At 36.5% G+C, this 21,354-nt stretch overlaps 1 protein-coding gene across 1 annotated transcript in view; it reads left to right on the top strand.

Moving 5' to 3' along the window:
* The first annotated feature begins 1,573 nt into the window (after positions 1-1,573).
* Positions 1,574-21,354, top strand: part of RXFP2 (relaxin family peptide receptor 2) — a 1,960,183-nt gene continuing 1,940,402 nt past the window's right edge. Inside the window, exon 1 of the mRNA XM_044073236.1 lies at positions 1,574-2,073. Within this exon, the coding sequence (XP_043929171.1) occupies positions 2,031-2,073 (43 nt within the window). The 5' untranslated portion in view covers positions 1,574-2,030. The remainder of the gene's footprint in view (positions 2,074-21,354) is intronic.

Raw genomic sequence — 21,354 nt, 5'->3', positions numbered from 1 at the left:
CTCAACCCAGCATTTACAGCCAAAAGTAACAAAATCCCAATACAAATCAATATTTAAATTCATAATATAATGATAGGCATTTAAAAGGGCCAATAAGGCATGGATTTATAGTACTGTTAGGAGGTTATATGGGAAAACAGTACTTAGCAAAAAGAATACAGTACAATTTGCATCCATCTTGCAGAATAAAGAAAAAGCAAACATGAAACATGATTATGTTTATTGTGCTTAATTGCAGTGGTTGTTGGGGGTGTTATTGAGAAGGAAAGCATACAGAAGACAAAGAGGGGGGAGACAGGAATGAGGAGAGGAGGAATGACAGGGGAGGTAAACGCTAACAAGGTTTTTTTGAAGACAAAATGAAGAGTAGAAGGTGAGTATCAGTTAATGTAGTGAAATCCTCAGAACACAGAGAGAGATGTGTTGTAATTATATCATGGGTTTCAATGTCTATGTTATGATGTCTGCTTTGAGGCATTTACACTCGGCCTGCATGAACAGGTGTTTTTAAGCTCCTTCTAGAATTTACAGAAAATAGCTTGGATTTAATTTGGTCTGTGATGTTTTCCCATATTTTAAGAGCAAGTATAGAGCAAGTATGATTTGTGGACTTGATTTGTGAAGCTAGCCTAAAGGTGGGGGTGTGCTTGTTGAGAGGGATCACGTATAACTGATACAATGGAAGGAATCTTTCTGGAAGTCTTTGTGCAATCAAGCAAGGATGTAGCCATGGATACTTTTTGTACTCTACTGAGTGCATTTTTTCTGAACATCATATTAACATGTTTTTTTTTAGGTCATATTATGTCTACAACTGTCTAAATGAATGCCTTTAACAGCAGATGCAATATTGGTAAAAACAATACTTTTAATAAGTTTTTGGGGGGTTGGAATTTGCTTGCTAAACCCATACAATCAAGGGGACACTTTCCTGCATGATACATTTGAATGTCAGGGTACCTAGGAGGAAGGCTGATTGCACTCATCCTTACCTTATCTCTTCTGCTGACCTATAACCACATATGTATCCTAGTGCACCAGTTGCCCCTTACCTGGTGTAATGACATCAGCTGATAAAGTTATGTGCTACTAGGGCATCCAAGAGTTGTATCTGGAGTGAAAAATAAATGTGAATACATCTGGAGTTTAAATGAGGCTGCGAAAAAAGTAATCACCTTTCCATTGGATACAAAATGGTCATAAACCTCTGGATTGTTATGACACTGCGCAATTTTATTGAGTAACTTGTAGCATTATAAAGTTACTGGATAACTTCCACGTCGTTATTTTTTTTTTCAAAATACAAATTAAATTACAACGAAATGTTAAACTATATAAAAATAAGGGTCACACAGTGGAGGTGCGTACCTTACTGTGTGCGCGTGTGTGCAAGCGCGCGCATGTAGCATGGGAGCGCGCATACTTCAATAGAGACAATATGCGCGCGTCACCGTGTGTGTGTGTGTGTGTGTGTGTGTGTGTGTGTGTGTGTGTGTGTGTGTGCGCGCGCATTTGTATGTATATGTGGAGCGCGCGTGCCACTTCCCTGAGTGTGGGGGCGCGCGTGACGTTATAGACATTGTGTGCTGGAAGGACGCTCCTTACGTTAGTGAATGTATATGTGTGTGTGCGTGTGTGCGTGCGTGTGTGTTTCTTACTCATGAATCGCTCCAGAAGGCTGGAGGACCTCCTAGCAATATGCTCCGTATTACATCAGCAGCGCACAGCACTCTACTGCCGACCTAACTACAATAACAGAGACCTGATCCTGGAAAGCCAGAGAAGGCTACTGATTTACCTTTAGGTTGTATTTGTGTGTTCCTCCTTACCGGCGTTGTCATACCCTGAAAATTATAACTTCTTTTTATTTAATTCTTGTCTGCCTTTTATCGCAGCTGGATCAAGCAAGCAGACTCGGACAAGTTTGGCACTAACAGAATGGGCATGGAAGTGGCATTGCCCTAGTAAACGCAGTACAAGTGATATTAAAAGGAGCACTTTTTTGCCTCCCTTCCCCCAAATTAACTGGAATGACTTCGTTAATGTATACTTTGGCGGTAATACAACTGAAAGGTAAGTTGCTGGCATTTAGCATTTCTCTTTAATCAGATCATTTTCTTAGGCTCGGTTTAAGGTACCAAAAACAAGCACCTGTTGCAGATATGCAGGCAGCTGTCAACACTTTTCAGCGTGGTTCTATTACATAATAATAATAATAACAATAATAATAGGTTAGGTGTATATTTTGCTGCTAATAATGGTCTATGGAGTAATAGACTAATGCATTTTTCATTTTCCTTTTTTTTGGCAAATGAACTCACCGGTTTGGATATTCGCTGTGATTATCCTTTCATTTATAGCAGTGAGCGTTATTGTCATTTGAAGTGTAATAGGCTGTGAGTGAAAAAGTCACACCACTAATTGTGTTCCATTTGAGAAGTCACTGAATAGCTAATAGCTCTGCAGGTACCAGGAGCTGTAGTTTTTAATTTACAGGTGTTGGAGACGGATGGCCCCTCCAAGGCTCCACGTCCCAGGAAACCCTAGACTTGGAGCATTCATAGTAAAATAGAAGTAATGGTAGATCATTGCTTCTACAGTTTCGGGAACCATGATCAGCTATCAAACGTAGTGAGGGTAACAACTAGATCAGGTCTTGTAAATATGGACCGGTTCTTCTTGTACCCAAGTTCCTTTCAGAAAAGATGTGGTAAGTGAAGACGGGGAATCTCCTGTTAATGTTACACCTGCCCCTTTTTGCACAGAAAATCTATGTTTGGGTGGTTGTTTCCCGCGGAAAAATAAAATAAGTATCAAATGTCCTATGATTTTATGGCATATCTATCTATATATATATATATATATATATATATATATATATATATATATATATATATTCTGTTTTCCGCTAAAAGTTGCATAAAACAAGCGTTTAGTATATGAAAAAAATAGTATTATATGAAACAGCATAAGCAAAGAATAAGCTTTCTTTTTATTTTGGCAAAAAAAGGAAGTTCATTATTTTGCACTGTCAAGTCTCACGAAAAGTCAGAAAGGTCCTGCTTTGAGCATTTGAAAGGTGACAACCCTGCCTTGGTGCTTATAGCCATTGTAATGTACTGACTGATGACAGGCATTTCTTTTAGCAGTTCGCCGAAAATAAGGACATTGGCAGTATCACATATTTGTCCTTTGTATTAACAGTGACTACTTTTACTTATAAATGATATAGTGTATATGGGATACAGCCTCGAAATACGCCGTCCAGCTCTAACCTGTTACTTTTTTCATGTCAGTTGCAGCGCGTTCCCTGAGGTCAGGTGGTCATTTTGCTTCAGGTTGCAGATTTGGCAGGTGTGCCAACTTTTCAGATTCAAAAAGCGGGAATTTTTCCCCTAAAAGCTGAAACATAACAGTTTGCATATCTAATTAGGTGCAGATATTCTTCATCACATACAATGGTAGCGTCTGCTTGGAACGTTCCCGGACAGCGTACTTCTCTCTCTAAAATATATAGCTATAGATATCCATCCGTCCAACCTCAACCCTTTTCTCATTTTTGCACATGGTATCGGAGTCTCACTATATATATATATATATATATATATATATATATATATATATATATATATATAGTCGTACCTGTACATTTGTAAATAAACACACACACACGTGTGTGTGTGTGTGTATATATATATATATATATATATATATATATATATATATATATATTTTTTTTTTCTTGGAAAATTTCATGCCAGTCACTCTCCCGGAATGCAGACGATTAACGCTATAATTTAAACTTTGCTCTCCCCTTTATTATGAAGAAAGGTGAGCTTTAAATTAAACTTCAGTAATCCATTGAAAGTGCAAAGGGCACTTTGATGGTCGAATGCATGTGTCATATGAAGGGAAAGAAGAAACCTTGTTCAACTGGACAGTCACTGTTACATTCTGCTTTGTTCGGATGGGGTTTTAATGTTTAATCGAAATACGTATGAACATTATTATAATCGTCATCAGCATTATTACCGCCGACCATCTTAAGCATTTGAGTATACCCCAAGCAGTCGTAATTACTCAATGTGAAAACTAATGATGTGCGGGGTTTCTCCTGTCTGTAAATGGTCAATATAAAAAAGAATTGGGGAGAGGGGCAGAGTATGAGCCAGACCAGATCCCAGGGTAATAACTGAAATAATATATATTTTGTTTACTAACTGGAAGTTATATATGCCAGTTCATGTGTTAAAGGAGAGATTTAGACGCTTTCATTTCACCTCTTGCAAGGGTGATCACTAAGTACGTTTGTTTATTTAAGTGTAGGTGAATTCAGTCCGTTTCACTTTTTAAGGAAAAACAAATGTTACCGAATGGAACTCACAAAAGGCTTAGAAATGTATCTTTTGCAAATGACTAAACTGGGCTGCCGTTAAACTCAGTGCTACCCTTTGAGACAGTGACCTCTTGTCTTTGTGCTTTGAAGTAGACAGGCATACGCCAAGTAAATCATGGTGCACCTATTTACTTCTGATAGGAAGACATTTTTTGCCAAGAGAGATGTATTCTTGGTTTGTAATAACCAGAAGAGAAGCTGCACTCTATGTATTTCTGGCTGTGTAATTAAAATGTTCTTCTATGAATGAATTTTCTGGCTGCCCGCGCGCGCGCGCACACACACACACACACACACACACACACACACACTTACTCCTTTTAAGCTACAAGCTATGTTATTTTTCGGGGTATTGCTCATTGTTCTTGTTGCATGCTTTGAAGGCATGAGATTAGGGTTGCCACCTTTTCAAATGCCCAAAGTGGGACATGTTCTGCAGAAATGTCAGATTTTCCAGGACAAATCATAGCTACAGCCGTGCATAGTACAGAACTTTACTTTTTTGTACAAATAAAAGCTTATTCTAGTAACATTTGAATTGCTTATGCTACTTCACATAACATATATAAGTTTCATATATAAAATAACTGTTTTATGCAACTATTAAAGAAAACTTAGGAATATGTTTGTCCTGAAATCTCAGGACATTTGCTATTTTTTTTTTTTCGGAGGACACAACTGCCTAAAGAGTCACTGTCCCTTGCAAAGTGGGACAGGTGGTAACCCTACATGGGATAGGGGTGGGGGCACCAAAAATACAAAAAATAAGCTATGACCTTTTTCACAATACGTCAATAATATGCAGCTTACCGTAAGTGTGAACTATAAGCTATCAAAGCTTCTTTAGTATCACACCTGGGTTATCACAGTAATGAGTCATCCAAGGTAGCCCCATGAAGTGCTAATAAATGGAACTTTCCTAATGCAATCAGACTTGTTCAGTATGCCTTGATATATTGTATAACATATATGTTAGAATTACTTACTATGATTTCCTGTATTTTAATAGAGTGGCACAAAATGCCAGACAGAAGACAGATAAGAGGAACATTCCAATTACACAGCAAAAGGACAGTATAATTTAAGTTTATTCACATTAAAAAGAACAATAGGCTTACTTCATGTTTCTGCACTGTGAATCATTTCTTTAAAAGAACCTTTCCAGCAATTGAATTAACCCACTTTATAACACACACACATATATACTTACATACATACATATATATAGATAAATACAGACAGATATACATATGCATGTACATATATTTACATGCATACATATACAGACAGATTATATATATACATATGCATCTAGGTATGTATCATTCCCTTTCCATTGTAGCATTACTCATTCTTTCCAGAATGATTATTTCTAGGTTTATGAGAGCTTGTTTGCTGCCTTTTTTTCTGTTGGCTATTTTCTGCCTCTTTGTGGTACATTATGTTAATGGCATTAATGTTCTTTCTAAAATTATGAATGGTCTTAAACAAAATAAAATAAGTCATCTTTTTTACACTTTGCCATATTCCCAACAATGCTGCAAAACTAAGACTTAGATCGAATGCATTACTACTAAAACATAATTTTCCCCATGTATATATTCACATTTTGTTAAATTTCATCATTGTTTCTCTTTTTTAAAGCACTATTTATTATTTAAAAATGGAACAAAGAACAGCACCGTTTGCAGGTTTAGCTTTATTATATCATTGAATATTATTATTATTATTATTATTATTAATAATACAGGCTGACACTAGATGTATAAATAGCTGGGGGGAGCAGGCAGGATTTGAACTACTTCTTTGGCAGTATGTATGTAATTTTTCACCAAGGGTATGACTTGAAAGAAACTAAAACCTGGCTGTCTGTGAATTAAATTCATATTTCTATTGGTGATATAAAATATTTTTTTCTGACACTGATACAATTCCAGTAGGTACGCAGGCGGACATATGAACTGTTTACAGAGTGAAAACAAATAACCATGCAGGTTCAATAGTTAAATCTAACATTAATACAAGCTGCAGCCATACAGTGCAGTTTTACTTTGGTAGTAATTAATAATAATATGAATACTGAGCATAAGGAAATTGGATTATTATATGGACCACAATGGCAGTTCCTGAAAAAATGACATTGTTATATGGACCACAATGGCAGTTCCTGAGGAAATGGCATTATTATATGGACCACAATGGCATTTCCTGATAAGGGCATATTTAAATAAGAAGTTAAATACTTAGTTCTTTTATAAACATAGATTTGCATATTTTTACACACACACACACACACACACACACACATATATGTGTGTGTGTGTGTGTGTGTGTGTGTGTGTGTGTGTGTATATATATATATATATATATATATATATATATATAAATATATAGGGATTCACTAGACAATCTCAAAATACTGAAATGTCGAATTTCAGTATTTTGAGACTGTATAGTCAAAATTTCACATACCCGAAAACCCACAACCACAAAAACCACAATTGCACCATACACACACACACACACACACACACACACACACACACCACCACCACCACCACCACACAAACAAATACACATACACCTACCTGACTATACTACAACAAACGAAACAGCACACACAAACACAACATAACATATAAACACACCTACCCTACCTGTAAGGAGGAGGGCAAGCACCCCTGCACCCCCGCACACCCCCCACTTATATATATATATATATATATATATATATATATATATATATATATATATATATATATATATATATATTTACTAACTCCAAGGTCGCACTAAACATACAAACACATAAAAACCACCACTACACACACTTACACACACTAAAATCCCCACCCAATACCCTTACATAAACACCACTTACTTGAATCCCCAGCTAAATCCACACACTGCACGTCACGAACGCGACACCACGACAGCAAATTCGACATTTCCACATTCGAGATAGTGCAGTTTCGCGTAACTGCACTTTTGGCTATTCAGTCTCGAAATGCTGAAATTCGACATTTCAGTATTTCGAGATTGTCTCGTGAACCCATATATATATATATATATATATATATATATATATATATATATATATATATATATACACACACACACACACACACACACACACACACACACACACACACACACACACACACACACACACTGTAGATCATTGATAAATACAGTTGCAACTGGATCAACACAACCAGTCAAATCATTATCCAAATGGAAAAAAAACACTAACAAAAGGGTCTTGGCTCCATGAATTCCAACTGGCGGCCATCCCCTCTTCGCACTTATATATGCCATCTCCATAGTGAAATCTCCAAAACAGTGACTCAATAACAGCAGTGTAATAAAAATATTCGATTGCATGTGAGGAAAAGCACTAAATGAGTTACACATTGCCCATTTGTGATCGATGAGTTATACCTTCTTCCATTCCACTCACAACCACCTGCAGGGAAGTTACCTAAGTCATAGTTTGGTAAGACTTTGCCTGTCATTACTCCATCAACAGAACATCATTACTCCACCAACAGAACATCATGTCTTTGATACCTAGAACAAACTGTATTTAACAATGCCCTGTTGTTGAATGCTTCTGTTCTTTGTTTTCTACTTCTGACACAAAAACTGATCCAGGCGCTATTTCAATATGTTTTCACTCTAGTCTGAAGTCTTTTGAAAGTGTAGCATTGCTGTTTGAGTTTTTGAAGAATACATTTGTTTTTGTTTAGAAAAGAAAGAAAATATAAGATATTGATAAAGTTAACTGTTAAGGTTAACTGCAAACTGGAAATTTGTTCCTGTTTTCCTGATATTTGTTTTGATGCTACTGGGTTGAAGTTTGCAGGAGTCATTTTATGAAATATTTTATTTGGCTATTATTTCTTTTTTAATTATGTATATGCTTGATCTATGGAACATTTTACAGGATAAACCAGTACATTATTTCATATAGACTCATTAAGGGAAAGTTTGCAAGGGCATGGATATGCTCCCTGCTCTACTTTTAGAAGTATTCTCCGATCTTCGAAATCCAACTGCTTAACCAGGCAAAGGGGACCTCAGACTAATGGTTTATATGACTTGTAGCACCACAGGAGAGTAGTAGCTCTGTCATGGCAATAATCACATTACTAGAGAAAGGAGGATTTACTAAGATTAATTATATCATTAACAAACACATGATTAATCAATGCACAGAGTTATGGATCACTATAAAGCATTTAATTTCCATTTAATTAATTATAGAAAAAGTATTTACCACTACAAACATTTTATCCTTATATAAGTCAGACTAGAAATTACACAAAACACATACAGATATTGTTTTTTTTTTTTGCTAGTAGCAAGCCCCCTGCACCAAGTAATATGAAGGCAAGCTCCCACACTCCCAGTTTTTAATTATGCCATCTTTGAGGCTGCACAAGCTCCGAGAAAATGGAAAAGATGGGAATATATAAAATCCTGCATAGCACAATATCTGCTATTCTGACAGGTCCAGTGTTCAGAAACATTAACTGCAGGAATTAAATGATCCTTATGCATCACTGTTTCCAAATTCACACAGATAATGAGTGAGACATCCAGGTCTATATTACTTTGTCATCAGACCCTATTTATCAAAGCTGCTGTCCAGTCAATGGCGGAATCTAACTAGGACAAACCAACGGTTGGCCACCATCTGGAATTTGCCCTTTTCCCCACTCTAATGAAATCTCAGAGTTGGTATATTTAGTTGGGGGAGTGTGGGGTGCAGATCACCCCACTGGGGATGTGGGGGTATAACCCCTCACCTTGGCAGGTTTTAAATTTTAGTTTGTGTTTTGCGGTCGCTCAGTTGGCCAACTGCTTCTTTGTCCTAATGAAAATTAACCATTCACTGAAGAGCGGCATTGATAAATAAGTGTTCAATGAAAGGTTATTCACTGAATTGCCATTCAGTGATGTAATATAGACCCAACAAAACCAAAGTATTTTTGTGGGACTCGAACCCACTGCTTTCTGAATTTCTTTTATTTATATGCTTTATATGATTTAATTTTCACATGTAATATTCTGTTCATCTGAACAGGTAGCATACCTGCATTTAGTCCTAGAAGATCAGAAAGCAATGGGTTATTTTCTTGTACAAGGTGCTTCAGTTTAATCTCCAGTACCCGAGCTGTAGTGCAGCATGAGGTAGGCACTGCACTCCATGTAAATTCCCGGTGATAATTACATGACTGAATTAAGCGCCCAACAAAAGTCTATACATCTGTATACAGACTGGTCTATGGCAATATGTACAAACACATAATTGCAAATTGCATTCATGGGCACATACACACACACACATACACACACATACACACACACACACACACACACACACACACACACACACACATGCACTCATGTGCACACACACACACACACACACACACACACACACACACACATATACTCACACAAACATGTGAGCACACAGACTCACATGCAAATAAATGCACATAGATATACATACCTACAACCATGCAGTGTCATGCACACACGTGCACACACACATGCACACACAAACATGCATGCACACAGACTCACGCACAAGTACATGCACGCGCACACACACGTACAAACATGCATAGATACACAGAGGCTGACAGGCATGCACTCATACACACACACACACACACACACACACACACACACACACACACACACACACACACACACACACATGCTTATGGACAAACTCAAGAATCACCTATAAACCTATGGCTCATGTGGATGTAGATCATATGAAGACCCCCTCAAAATGGCACTCCCACAGGGAGCCAAACTTAACAAATCAATGTTCAGTAAGCACAATGTGATGATTGAAGAAATCACTAGTTTGGGGAAATTACTGCCTCCTTTGAGATGTTGTAGCAATTTAGATGGGTATAATATTGTGTGTTGTGTGGGGGTTCAGAGAGCTTTCCCCTGCATGTGAACTGAAGGACAGTCTTCCTCATACAGAAAATACTTTTCTGCTTATGGGCTTTTGAAAAGTTCCTTTTGAGTTGCACATGACATTTGAAAGTAAATTTAATTACCTGCCTGCTTGTGTAAATATTATACAAACTCTTATATGTTCTTTCACCCTGTTAAGATGCTGTATTTTGATTCCTTTCATGGGAATTTTCTGTATCACGCATGCTTTCTGAACGTTTTATCTTAAGGCAAATTTTGTATCACCATTGTAAAAAAAATCACCTTTAAATCAATCATTTTATATATTTGTAGGAAATAATTTGACATTCATTTCTAAGGATCTTTTCTTAATGCATAACCCATTTCTCTCCTTGTTGCACTATATTAATGTGTTTTACTTGCTGGCTGTTGTTAAACATTGCGTAACCTATCACAAAATGCTATTTACATGTTTGATGCTGGTCAGTGAAGTTAACAAGATTGTTCTCCCTTTGTCACATCTTTATTATCTAAGCATCTTATGTAGAACAATTAACTTTAATTCATTTTACTTACAGTGCAGTTCCATTTTCTGTTGGGTTTTTTTTGTAAATTTCATTATTTTTTTTATTTTCAAATGAATATTGCTGTTTTGCACTGTTACTATAGTCATGCAACAAATCTACACTACCATTACCATCTTGCATATTTAATTATTATATAGTTAAAAACTTACTCTGAATAGCGCATAGCACACATTTTTACCATTTGATTTTGTTAAAAATGCTCTTGGGCATATGTATAAGATAGTAAATACAGAAGAACGGCAAGGTGAGGCGTTTTAAATGAGCTATGCCTGGTTTAACCAAAAAGGAATGAATGTGGTCTATAACAGAAATTTTCTACACTATTGATTTTTAAACTGTTAATTAATTTGTGCCTCCCCTACATTTTGAAAGTGAAACTAAAATAATGGTATGGTCAGAAACTCATAATATTGCACGAGTAGTGAAATAAACATATTTACTGGGAAAGCTATAATGCTTTAATTGTGCCAAAAAATAAATCACAAATTATAATAGTCACAGCCTTTTAGGGAGCAAAGTAAATGTGTTCCAGTCAGAATGTATTGTACAAAAGCAGCATGCATGCAGTTCTTTGAAAATTGATTATATATTAACAGAGCAGAAAAAGAGGATTCCAGGGAACTTCGAAAAAGTTGGTAATAAACATAGGACACTTATTTTAGTGTAATCCTGATCCTTTTAGATGTGAACCATTAACTCGGTTCTTGAATTACTGAGAGAATGTAGCTGCATGTCTCTATAGACTTCTTTCTGCTGTTAGGTTACATTACTGGAAAAGGTAATCCCTGAGTATAATAGCTTCTTTGTAAACTGTAGGGCATCTAAAAAGTACTGGGGAATGGGGGGGTGCATAAGTAGAGAATGCCATCAGCAAATACATAACCCCCCACACATACACACAGACTCACACAAATATGTCAGTGTAGTTTTAAAATACTTGCGTCATTCTTAATCAGGTGTTCACTGTGTGGCCCCTAATTCTGCTTTTTAAAATAATTAATGTATGTCTAAACACAATGGCTTTCAGTAAAAGTACTTGTAAACGTTCTAAGGAATATTCCTTTCTGTTGTAGTGCACAGAGTCATATGTTGTATTTTCTCATAATCAGTATATATAGGCATGTTACTGGACGCATACATATGGATTTCTTATAGTTACTAATTCATAATAATTCTGTCAAGTAAGCATTTGCTGACAGCTTCTTAGACAAATCTGAGAAGTCGGACTGACATTCTAATACCTGGAAACAGAATAGTACTAACATATGGTGTTTTTTGAGCACATGAGCATGTCACATCTTTTCTGTTCTGCTCCTCAATACATTTCAGTGTGCAGTGGGAATAAATGAGAAGTGTTTGTGGGAGGGGAGTATCATTTAACTTTAATTCACTTTCTGATAATTTCCATTTAAAACATGAATTTAAGATCCACCATCATATTATAGTTCTCAAACTTGATTTGATGAATAATCTTTGATCTCCCATTCCCTTTGTAAATGTAATTTCTAGACTGACGGTTTTGCAGTTATGACTAATCAAATATTGTCCTTATGTTTATTTAATATGTCTTTCATTGTGGAGAAAATGTAAGATTATTTGCCACAATGTGGGTCTCTACAATCATAGAACCCTAATGTCAGACCCGTGTGTTGATGATCATCTGGATAATTAACTGAGCCCTTGTTATTAATGAGACTTACTCCCCATTTTGTAGGTCTGCATAATAAAAACAAACTCTAGGCTTGTACAATCTTTTAGGTGCTGGCATTAGAGTCCGTTTTTCACTGTCAGTGATATTGTGTAGCATAAATGTTTGTCCAAGTTAATGTAACCAGCAAGTTTTAAGATATGCCTTTCCTGTTAGACAGAAATAACTAGAGACCCCAAAATAAGGAAAGACATATAATAACAGAATCAGTCAAAAAATGGTTTGTTTGTTTGTATCTTTCGGCTTTTCCCGGTTAGGGGTCGCCACAGCGGAATTCCGGTCCGCTAATGACTAGCAGTTAATTTTACATACCGGCTTGCCAGGTCGGACGCACAACCTTCAATGAAGGTACGCCCATTCACGCATGTCTCCACGCAGAAGACGCTCTATCTGAGAATCGAACCGGACAGTGTCTTACTGTGAGGCAACAACGCTACCGCAGCACCACCACCCGCAGATTAATCAGTCAAAAAGTGGTAGTCTTTCCATATCCATATTCTGTTACTCATTGAATTATGCTGTTCTAAAGAAGTAATTAGTTGAGATGTGAAGTGAGTGACTCCGAACTTACCTTTCTTGGTGTACATCTTCAAAATGGGGAAGGCTCACCCTATATTTGATAGCTGAGGGTGCAACATGCAGTAAACGGATTTTATAGGTTGTCTATCAGAGACAAAAGTTCACGCTAAGTTTTCCTGTGCCATAATGTAATGTGACAGAGGTCACTGGGATGGAAAATTGACTGGATACAGAAATATCAGAGTAAATATAGTAAGAAAACCGTTAGGATCATTAAATCATCTAACATTCAACATTTACCATAGATTATTCATATATGAGGTGATTGAAACAATATATGCAATGATTATTATTTCAAGATATGCTTGCATTATTACTTTTAAATAGATGATGAAATAACATAACTGCAAAGGTTATGTTGCCACTGCCAGTGGACATGTTGAGCTGGATGGACTAAAACAATTGTAATGTATGTTATATTTTAATTTATGCACTCTCATAATGTATGAGTATATTTGGACGAGGGACCAAGAAAGTAGAAATAATTATTTGGCTGGGTTAAATGTCAGTAACATAGCAGCCTAACAATAGATTTTAAGGAGAGTTTCCCATGTGCTGTGTCTTTATTTGATCAGAGTCCTGTTGCTGCATGCACTTATGACTGTGGTAAGATTGCAAGCTGATTATGTGCAAGAAGCAACTTTGGCCAACATCTCTAGAAGCTTGCTTTGGCAGAATCAAACTTGCTGCCTTTATAATATAATACAAGGATTAAGCAGAAGGATTGCATTTATGTTAACAATAATATGAAAAACATAAATGTGCGTGTCTTGCATACATTCTTAAATGTGTTCTATCTATAATTAAAAAAAAAGTTTTAACAGGTGTATTTGCATAAACTAAGTCCAGTGTGGTTATCACTTATCAGAATTTAAACTTGGGACTGTCATGGGTGCTGTCATGCACTTAATCATGGTTATTGCTAAGATTCTGCTATGGGGAACTATCTCGTATCGTTATATAGCAACTCTTGCACTATATTATTCAATGTATACTGCAGTTGCTGTTTGTATATTAAGTAATTTGCATTTAAAATTGTGAATAACTTACAACGTGGAAGTAGAAGGGTCCATTGCAGTTCTGGGCTCATTATTACGACAGAGTGACAACAATATTTCTTTTTGCATGCCTATGGATATCTTAATACGTTTAATACTGCGTGGTCTAACTCGTTGAGATATCGGACTTCTTTTAAGTGCTGGATGATATCGGGCACCGTTTTGAAAGTTCTGTTAGAGATCATGTGGAAAGCAAGATCGTACCTTTTCAAAATTCATTGCAGGAAATCAGCAGCCCAGCTACTTCCATGGTGATGTGTTTTTTTTTCTGGCTTGCTTGATTCCTGTGCATAATTATTTTAAAAATGAGTTTTTAAAGTGCCTTAGAAGGTATACATCCCTCATACACACTTTCTGCATTTGTTTCCACTCCATGCAGTTTTCTGACATCATCTGGCAAGTTCTTGCATTTTTCAAATTCTGTTCTAGGGCAAGCGATGCATATACACTGACATATCGCTGTTATGGAGTCTTTTTTGGAATCTGAGACTCTGAGGGTGAGTGCCACTAATATTTGCAATGAAGTACCCTTTTAATGTTCATATAATTCCTGTGTCTATCTTACTTCAGTGACAGGACATATCAACACTGATTACTTATTAAGATGATGCCATTGCAGCCTTGTTCACTCTGGTATCAGTGCTTGCACATATCTTAAATTTATAAGAGTGAATACTTTGAAATATGTTGAAAGTGTGCCAGTGTGGTAAAATAAGGCATTTAACTTTGTTACTACTCCAGTAGCTGCTTGCTTATTGTTCACCTCCCGTTCAGCATCCATGCATCAGAATGGTTGAGTCGCACGTAATGATGTCACAACATCTCATGCAACTGAGGTGCGAAGCAAAGACATTGTGAAGGATAACACAAGTTACATTTTATTTAAAAGCAAAACTTTCTTATTATAAATTTGAAACAGCTGTTTGGTTTGCTCAACATGTTGTGAAACAATGTAGGCACAGGTTTGCCATGAAAATTAAAAGGTCATATAACTAGTGGAGGGCTACACATGACCTTTATGACCTGAGGAAAGTGTTATTATCACAACATCACTGTTAAATAACATGATCATTTACACACGTCCTGGGCTGCAGCAAACGTTTTCCTAAAAAACTTATATGTTAAAGGGTGCAGTTAGCTATTACATCTTAAATTGAAAGAATTGACCAGTACTGGGGTTATCACGTACTTCACCTGGTATTCCAAGGTAGAGGGATGACTTTTAGCTTGTGCATTGTTTTGTTCTTGAGATAAGAGAGGTCCTTCTCTTTTACTTATTTGAGTATTACAGTTGGCACCCAACATTAGCATTTCTTTGGCACAGCAGAATGACCCAAACATAACAAAAATATGTTCCATCTCCTACATCTTTGGAGTCTGTGATGCCATTGAGAACAGATATAATTCTATTGTCCTTTTAACTATATAGCTGGCTTTATACATTAATCATCTGCTTGCTTTCCAAGGATATCTAGTTCTTAAAAGGGTACTTCATTGCAAATATTAGTGACACTCACCCTCAGAGTCTCAGATTCCAAAAAAGACTCCATAACAGTGATATTTCATAGCTAATGTCAATGAGTGAAGCGAGGAGCAACATTTGATACTTAGTGGTTAGATGACTAAGTGGATTACTGCTCCTTTTTAAAGTCTGATAAATATTGCCTCTTTAAGACATTATATGGTGCGTATCTGGTGTAAACCTAGTTATTTCATGCTGTAGCTAACTATCCCATTGATAAGATCTTAGTGATAAATCAAACTTAGAGCCTAACATCATCAAAATCGAATGCTTTTAGGACCTGTTTGTACATTTTATTTCCTGATGTAACTGCCTACTTGATTTTTTTTCAAATTCATCCATACTTATAACTTTTTATTTATTTATTATTTATTTTTATTTTATTTTATTTTACATTTGTTAAGCGGGAAAATCCAGCTGGACCAGGTCCATTTTCAGTGGATGCCCGGGGAGAAAAGCTCCACAATTAACATGTAATAAAGTAGTTATGACACAGGTAATACTGACATGAAAATCAGGTTAACTGTAAGTACATACAAATATTGTTTACAATGTTTCAGTTGTGATTGGTAAAGAACCGATACTTTGATAAAGTTACATATAAAATATAGCTGACCTGACAGAGAAAATGCTATTCTTTAAATAACAGTTACATACAATTAGCATTTTACATTTGCTTCTATTAAGGAACAGAGAAGGAAAATAATATAACCTGAGTGAAATAATATAACCTGAGCGAAATAATATAACCTGAGCGAAATAATATAACCTGAGCGAAATAATATAACCCGAGCGAAATAATATAACCCGAGCGAAATAATATAACCTGAGTGAAATAATATAACCTGAGCGAAATAATATAACCTGAGCGAAATAATATAACCTGAGCTTAATAATATAACCTGAGCGAAATAATATAACCTGAGCTTAATAATATAACCTGAGCTTAATAATATAACCTGAGTGAAATAATATAACCTGAGCGAAATAATATAACCTGAGCATCCAGATTACAAGGAGGAAAGTTAAATCTATGAGAAAGTGAGAGCCTATAGTTCGATTTGTAAAGATAAAGGAGAAGAAAGCCAGAGGAGACTGCCACGTAATACATGGGTAGGTCCAGGTTTTCCTGAGACGTGGTATGAGTAGGTTTTTAAATTGTGTGTTTGTTGTAGTTGAGGTTATATTAGTGGGGAGGTTATTCCATTTTTTGCTATGGTATGGCAGTTGTAATACTGAGGAGAGGTTTATAAGATGAGCAAAGAGGACAACTGGTAGAATAAAGTGTTAGCAACTGTTTTAGTGCTGGAGTTTTCTCTGGGTAGTTTATGATGTTAAAGGCACAGGTGAGTTGTTGGTAGGTGAGTAAGTGAGGAAATTCTAGCCATTGAATTTCTTTTAGTGCCTGGCAGTGGTAGGTTCTAAAGGGTGAGTTGGTTGTGAATTGCTTTATCTGTCTGAAAGTTTTTGTCTGTAGAGTGTCCCCATTTTCTTATGAACTTTCTGGATTGTTTGTGCTATATGAATATCAAAAGATAGGTTATTATCAATTTCCACCCCTAGGAGTTTAGTACGGGTTGATGGTGTAATGATAGTGCCATTTCTGGATGTGATGGAGAAAGTTGAGGGAGTAGATTTTGTTTTATTAGGGGTGAACAGGAGTAATTTGGTTTTGTTAGGGTTGAGAATGAGTTGGATTTCAGTGATCCAACTTTCAACAGCAGAGAATGATTCTTGGGTCAGTTTTTGTAGGGTGATAATAGATGGGGCTGTGCAAATGAGAGTAGAATCATCTGCATACTGAATTAGTGTGGCATGTTTGCAGGAAGTATGTAGATTGTTTGTAAAAATAGAGAAAAGTACTGGACCCAATATAGAGCCTTGTGGTACCCCAATAGAGTTGGAGAGAGGAGGAGATAGTTCGTTTTGCCATTGGACAGCTTGTTGTCTGACAGATAAGTAACTTTTAAAGCAGGATATAGTAGGGGAAGTGAAGGAGAGTGAGTCAAGAGCATCTAGTATTTTGGGATGTGAGACCATGTCAAAGGCTTTGGAGAGATCTAAAAAGACAGCAGATACATAGTTATTGTTATTTCTGTGATGATTTATGTGGTTGGTGAATGAGAGAAGAGCTGTGATTGTGCTGTGGTGGGGGTGGAAGCCATGTTGAGTGAAGGAGAGGAGATTGTGTGAGTTCAAGAATTGCATAACTTGCAGGTGTATGCACTTCTCAAGAAGTTTGGACAAGGGAGAAGGTATAGCCATTGGCTGGTAGTTGGAGTAATTTTGCCAGGTTTTAGCAAGGTGTTGATGCTGTGCCAGAATTTATGGGGATCTTTTGAGTATTTGTTTTGGAGACCTAAAAAGTAATTTTGTTTATCTAGTTTGGTTTGTTTCTTGGCTTGGTTCCTAAGTTGTTTATAGTGTTGTTTTGTGAGACTGGAGTTGTCGTTTTTCCATTGTTTCCATACCTTGTCGCTATTTTTAGTAGGGCTCTTGTGTCCCTACTCAACTATGGAGCAGAGTTTGCTTTGGCTTCTACTGTCGTAATTGGTGCCATTGAATTTAGAACTGTGATGAACATGTTGTTGAAATAGTCTTCTGCTAGATCTAGGTCTAAAGTTCTTAGAGGTTTCCAGTTAGATTGCTTTAGAATGTTGTTTAGGTCTCTGGGTTTAGATTGCGGTTGTCCCTGATTTGTCTGTAGATTATAGGCTTTGGAATATTGATACGTTTCCTTAGGAGGAAAGTAGGGTGATGATCATCAAGTCCATCTGGTAAGCAACCAGTCTGACAGTGATGTTTGGGGCTGTTCACCAATCTCCAATCAATAATGCTTTGTTTCTGGGTCTTTTTGTCTATTCTGGTGGGCTCTTGAATTAGTTGGGTAAATCCATAGAGGTTAATTTGGTTGGCAGGGTTGCTTGAGTTACAGGATAACCAGTCAGTATTTAGGTCACCTAATAAGATAGTTTCTTTAGGAGAATTCTGACTAAGCCATTGAAGGATTTCTTTTATGGTAGGAGTATTATTTCCAGGAGGAATACAGCTGCAGAGGATGTTAATTTTTTTTTCATTATTTACTGCTAGGGTAGAGCCTATGGTTTCTGCATTTTGGAATATTGGTAAAGTGGTATAAAGTGGCTGGAGGTTTAGTGTGTCTTTGAATAGAATTGCTACCCCACAACCCTTCCTACCTGTTCTGTCTAACCTTATGATGTTATAACCTGCTGGGAAAATTTCTTCGCTGGGGATATGTGGTTTTAGCCATGACTCGGTAATAGTAAGTATGTCAGGGGAGTAGTGGGTTATAAATGAATTAAGGTCAGGGAGTTTGTTGCAAATACTTCCAGTGTTAATATTAACAATTAGTAGATCAGATTGAGTTTTATTGGGAGAGGAAGTGATGGGGGTCCTGGGTTAGGAGTGTTATACTGAGATTAAAAATGTGCTTAATAGTGCGCATTAAGTTTGAGAGGGATATGTAGACTGCTTTCCTATTGTCAGCAGTTGGTAGGTGAGTCTTATAAGTGTGTAAAATAATGCTACTGTTAAATAATGCTGAGCAGATTTTAAAGTTTATATGGATATTGGTGTGCCTTATAGTGTGTGTTGTGTGGCATGAGGTGCTGTTTAGGTTGATGTATGTATGTATGTATTGATGTAGTATAGGATAAGGAAGTGAGTGCTAGTAAGAGCAATGGTAATAGGATTTGCATTATAGGGTCTGGTAGGAGAAGAAAGATATAAGGTGCTGGATGAGGGGCAGGGAGGGGGTGGGATTGGAATCTGAAAATGGGTGGATAGGTGGTGAGGTTTACTTGGGAGGTGATTAAATTAGCTGAGACAGTTGATTGGTGCTGATGGGCAGTCAGGTGACTGTGGTTAGGTATAAGTGTAGATGTAACCCCCGACCCAACCGTGCTACAGGGCCAGTCTGTGTATGCTGTTCACATAAGAACAGGCATCCAGTTTACCAGGGTAAGTCTTACTTCCAAATTGAAAAGTTAAAAAGATTATAAATAAAGTAAACTCAAAAATAGTCCTGAGTTTGGGGATATTTTACAGTTATAAGCTAGGGCACCTAAGCATTGTAAGCTAGTGCTGCGGAGGCTTGAGGGTAGCTGTAAACAAAGTATTGTCCTTGTAGAGCAGTACAGGAAAAATATAAGGTTAATAACCTTGTTTCCTGGCTGTAAAACCTGTTGTTTCCCTTCAGTTTACTGTTGAGCTGCTGTTAGGTTAGCTATTAAAACCTTTGGAATTTATAAACAATTTCTGAATATAGTTTGACCACAGGGGGCATAAAGTCCTGCATTATTGTTACAAGGGTATATTTTCTCTACTTTTTTCAGATCATAAGACATTAATGGTAGAAGCTGATCTGGCAGTATTTTTTTTTTTTGAGAAAACTAGGACAGATGTTTTTTGAAATGCAGATAGTTATTTGGGGAAAGATGTTTTGTATCTCCATCTATTATAGAAGACTCATTTAATTTCACTATTTGAATTTAAAACTGATGCTATATTTTTGTACTTCTGTATTTTTTCAGTACATCACATTAAGCACTATATTGCCTCTTTCAACTCTAATCCCTAGACTGTGACTGAAACTAATTCAAAGTGGATCGGACTACACTAGTATGCAATAAAAACAGCAACAATGACAAAAAAACATTAATTTAACTTTGCATTTTGGTTGTTTTACTTATGATTAAAACACTGAAAGAATACAGACAAGGCTTTAGTGTTTTATGAGTATGACACAATTATTTTCATAATGCCTTGGTATCTGATTATCACAGCATGCTCTTTTTGGGTGATAGGGATGCTTTATTTCTGAAGAAGTTATATCTTGATTGTCAAGCCAGGATATCTGAACACTTATGGAAGCAAAGGGTTGGCAGAGTGAGTAGGACAGGGGATACTGTGCCATTCCTGGATTTTTCTTATGACAGAGCTAAGGTTTAAGTGGATTTTTAATGCCTCAGTAATATATGTTACTGTCATGCAAAGCAAGCTGCAAGGGTTGAATGACAGTTTTTCAATAAAAATTTGGGTCGGGGAGGCTTCTTTTGTGCAAAGGATGTTGGCTGCTACTGAGCAAACAGACATGGGGTACATCTTTGTTATTATTGGCATTAAATGTAGATTTATTGTTTGTTAGATTAATTTGTTGCTGTTCTTACCTTCATGGTTATTTTATTGTTGCAATGCCTCCTTCTGCACTTTTGCTGTAACTGTTTCATGGTTTGTGATCGTTTTCACTATTTTTCTGTTATTTTTCATTGAATGATGCTCCACCTCCACATAATTCTCTATAGAATGCCCTTTGACCTTGACCTTTAATATTATGTCATGTAAGGCATTCCACTAAGGCTATCAGTTCAGTGTATGAAAGCAATTCTCACATCTGGGGTGTTTTGTTTTTCCTAGTGACAGCAGCAATATCCAAATTGTTCATTTACCTTCTGATCTTGGAGTTCTAAAACCTTTAAAAACAAACAGTCCAAAAGAGCTGAAAAATAAATAAAAAAAAACAACCAGAAACACTGGTG

The sequence above is a fragment of the Protopterus annectens genome, chromosome 5.part1, assembly GCF_019279795.1.
Source record: "Protopterus annectens isolate FY-2018-M chromosome 5.part1, PAN1.0, whole genome shotgun sequence".
NCBI lineage: Eukaryota > Metazoa > Chordata > Ceratodontiformes > Protopteridae > Protopterus > Protopterus annectens.
This window is presented reverse-complemented; position numbering and strand designations above follow the sequence as displayed.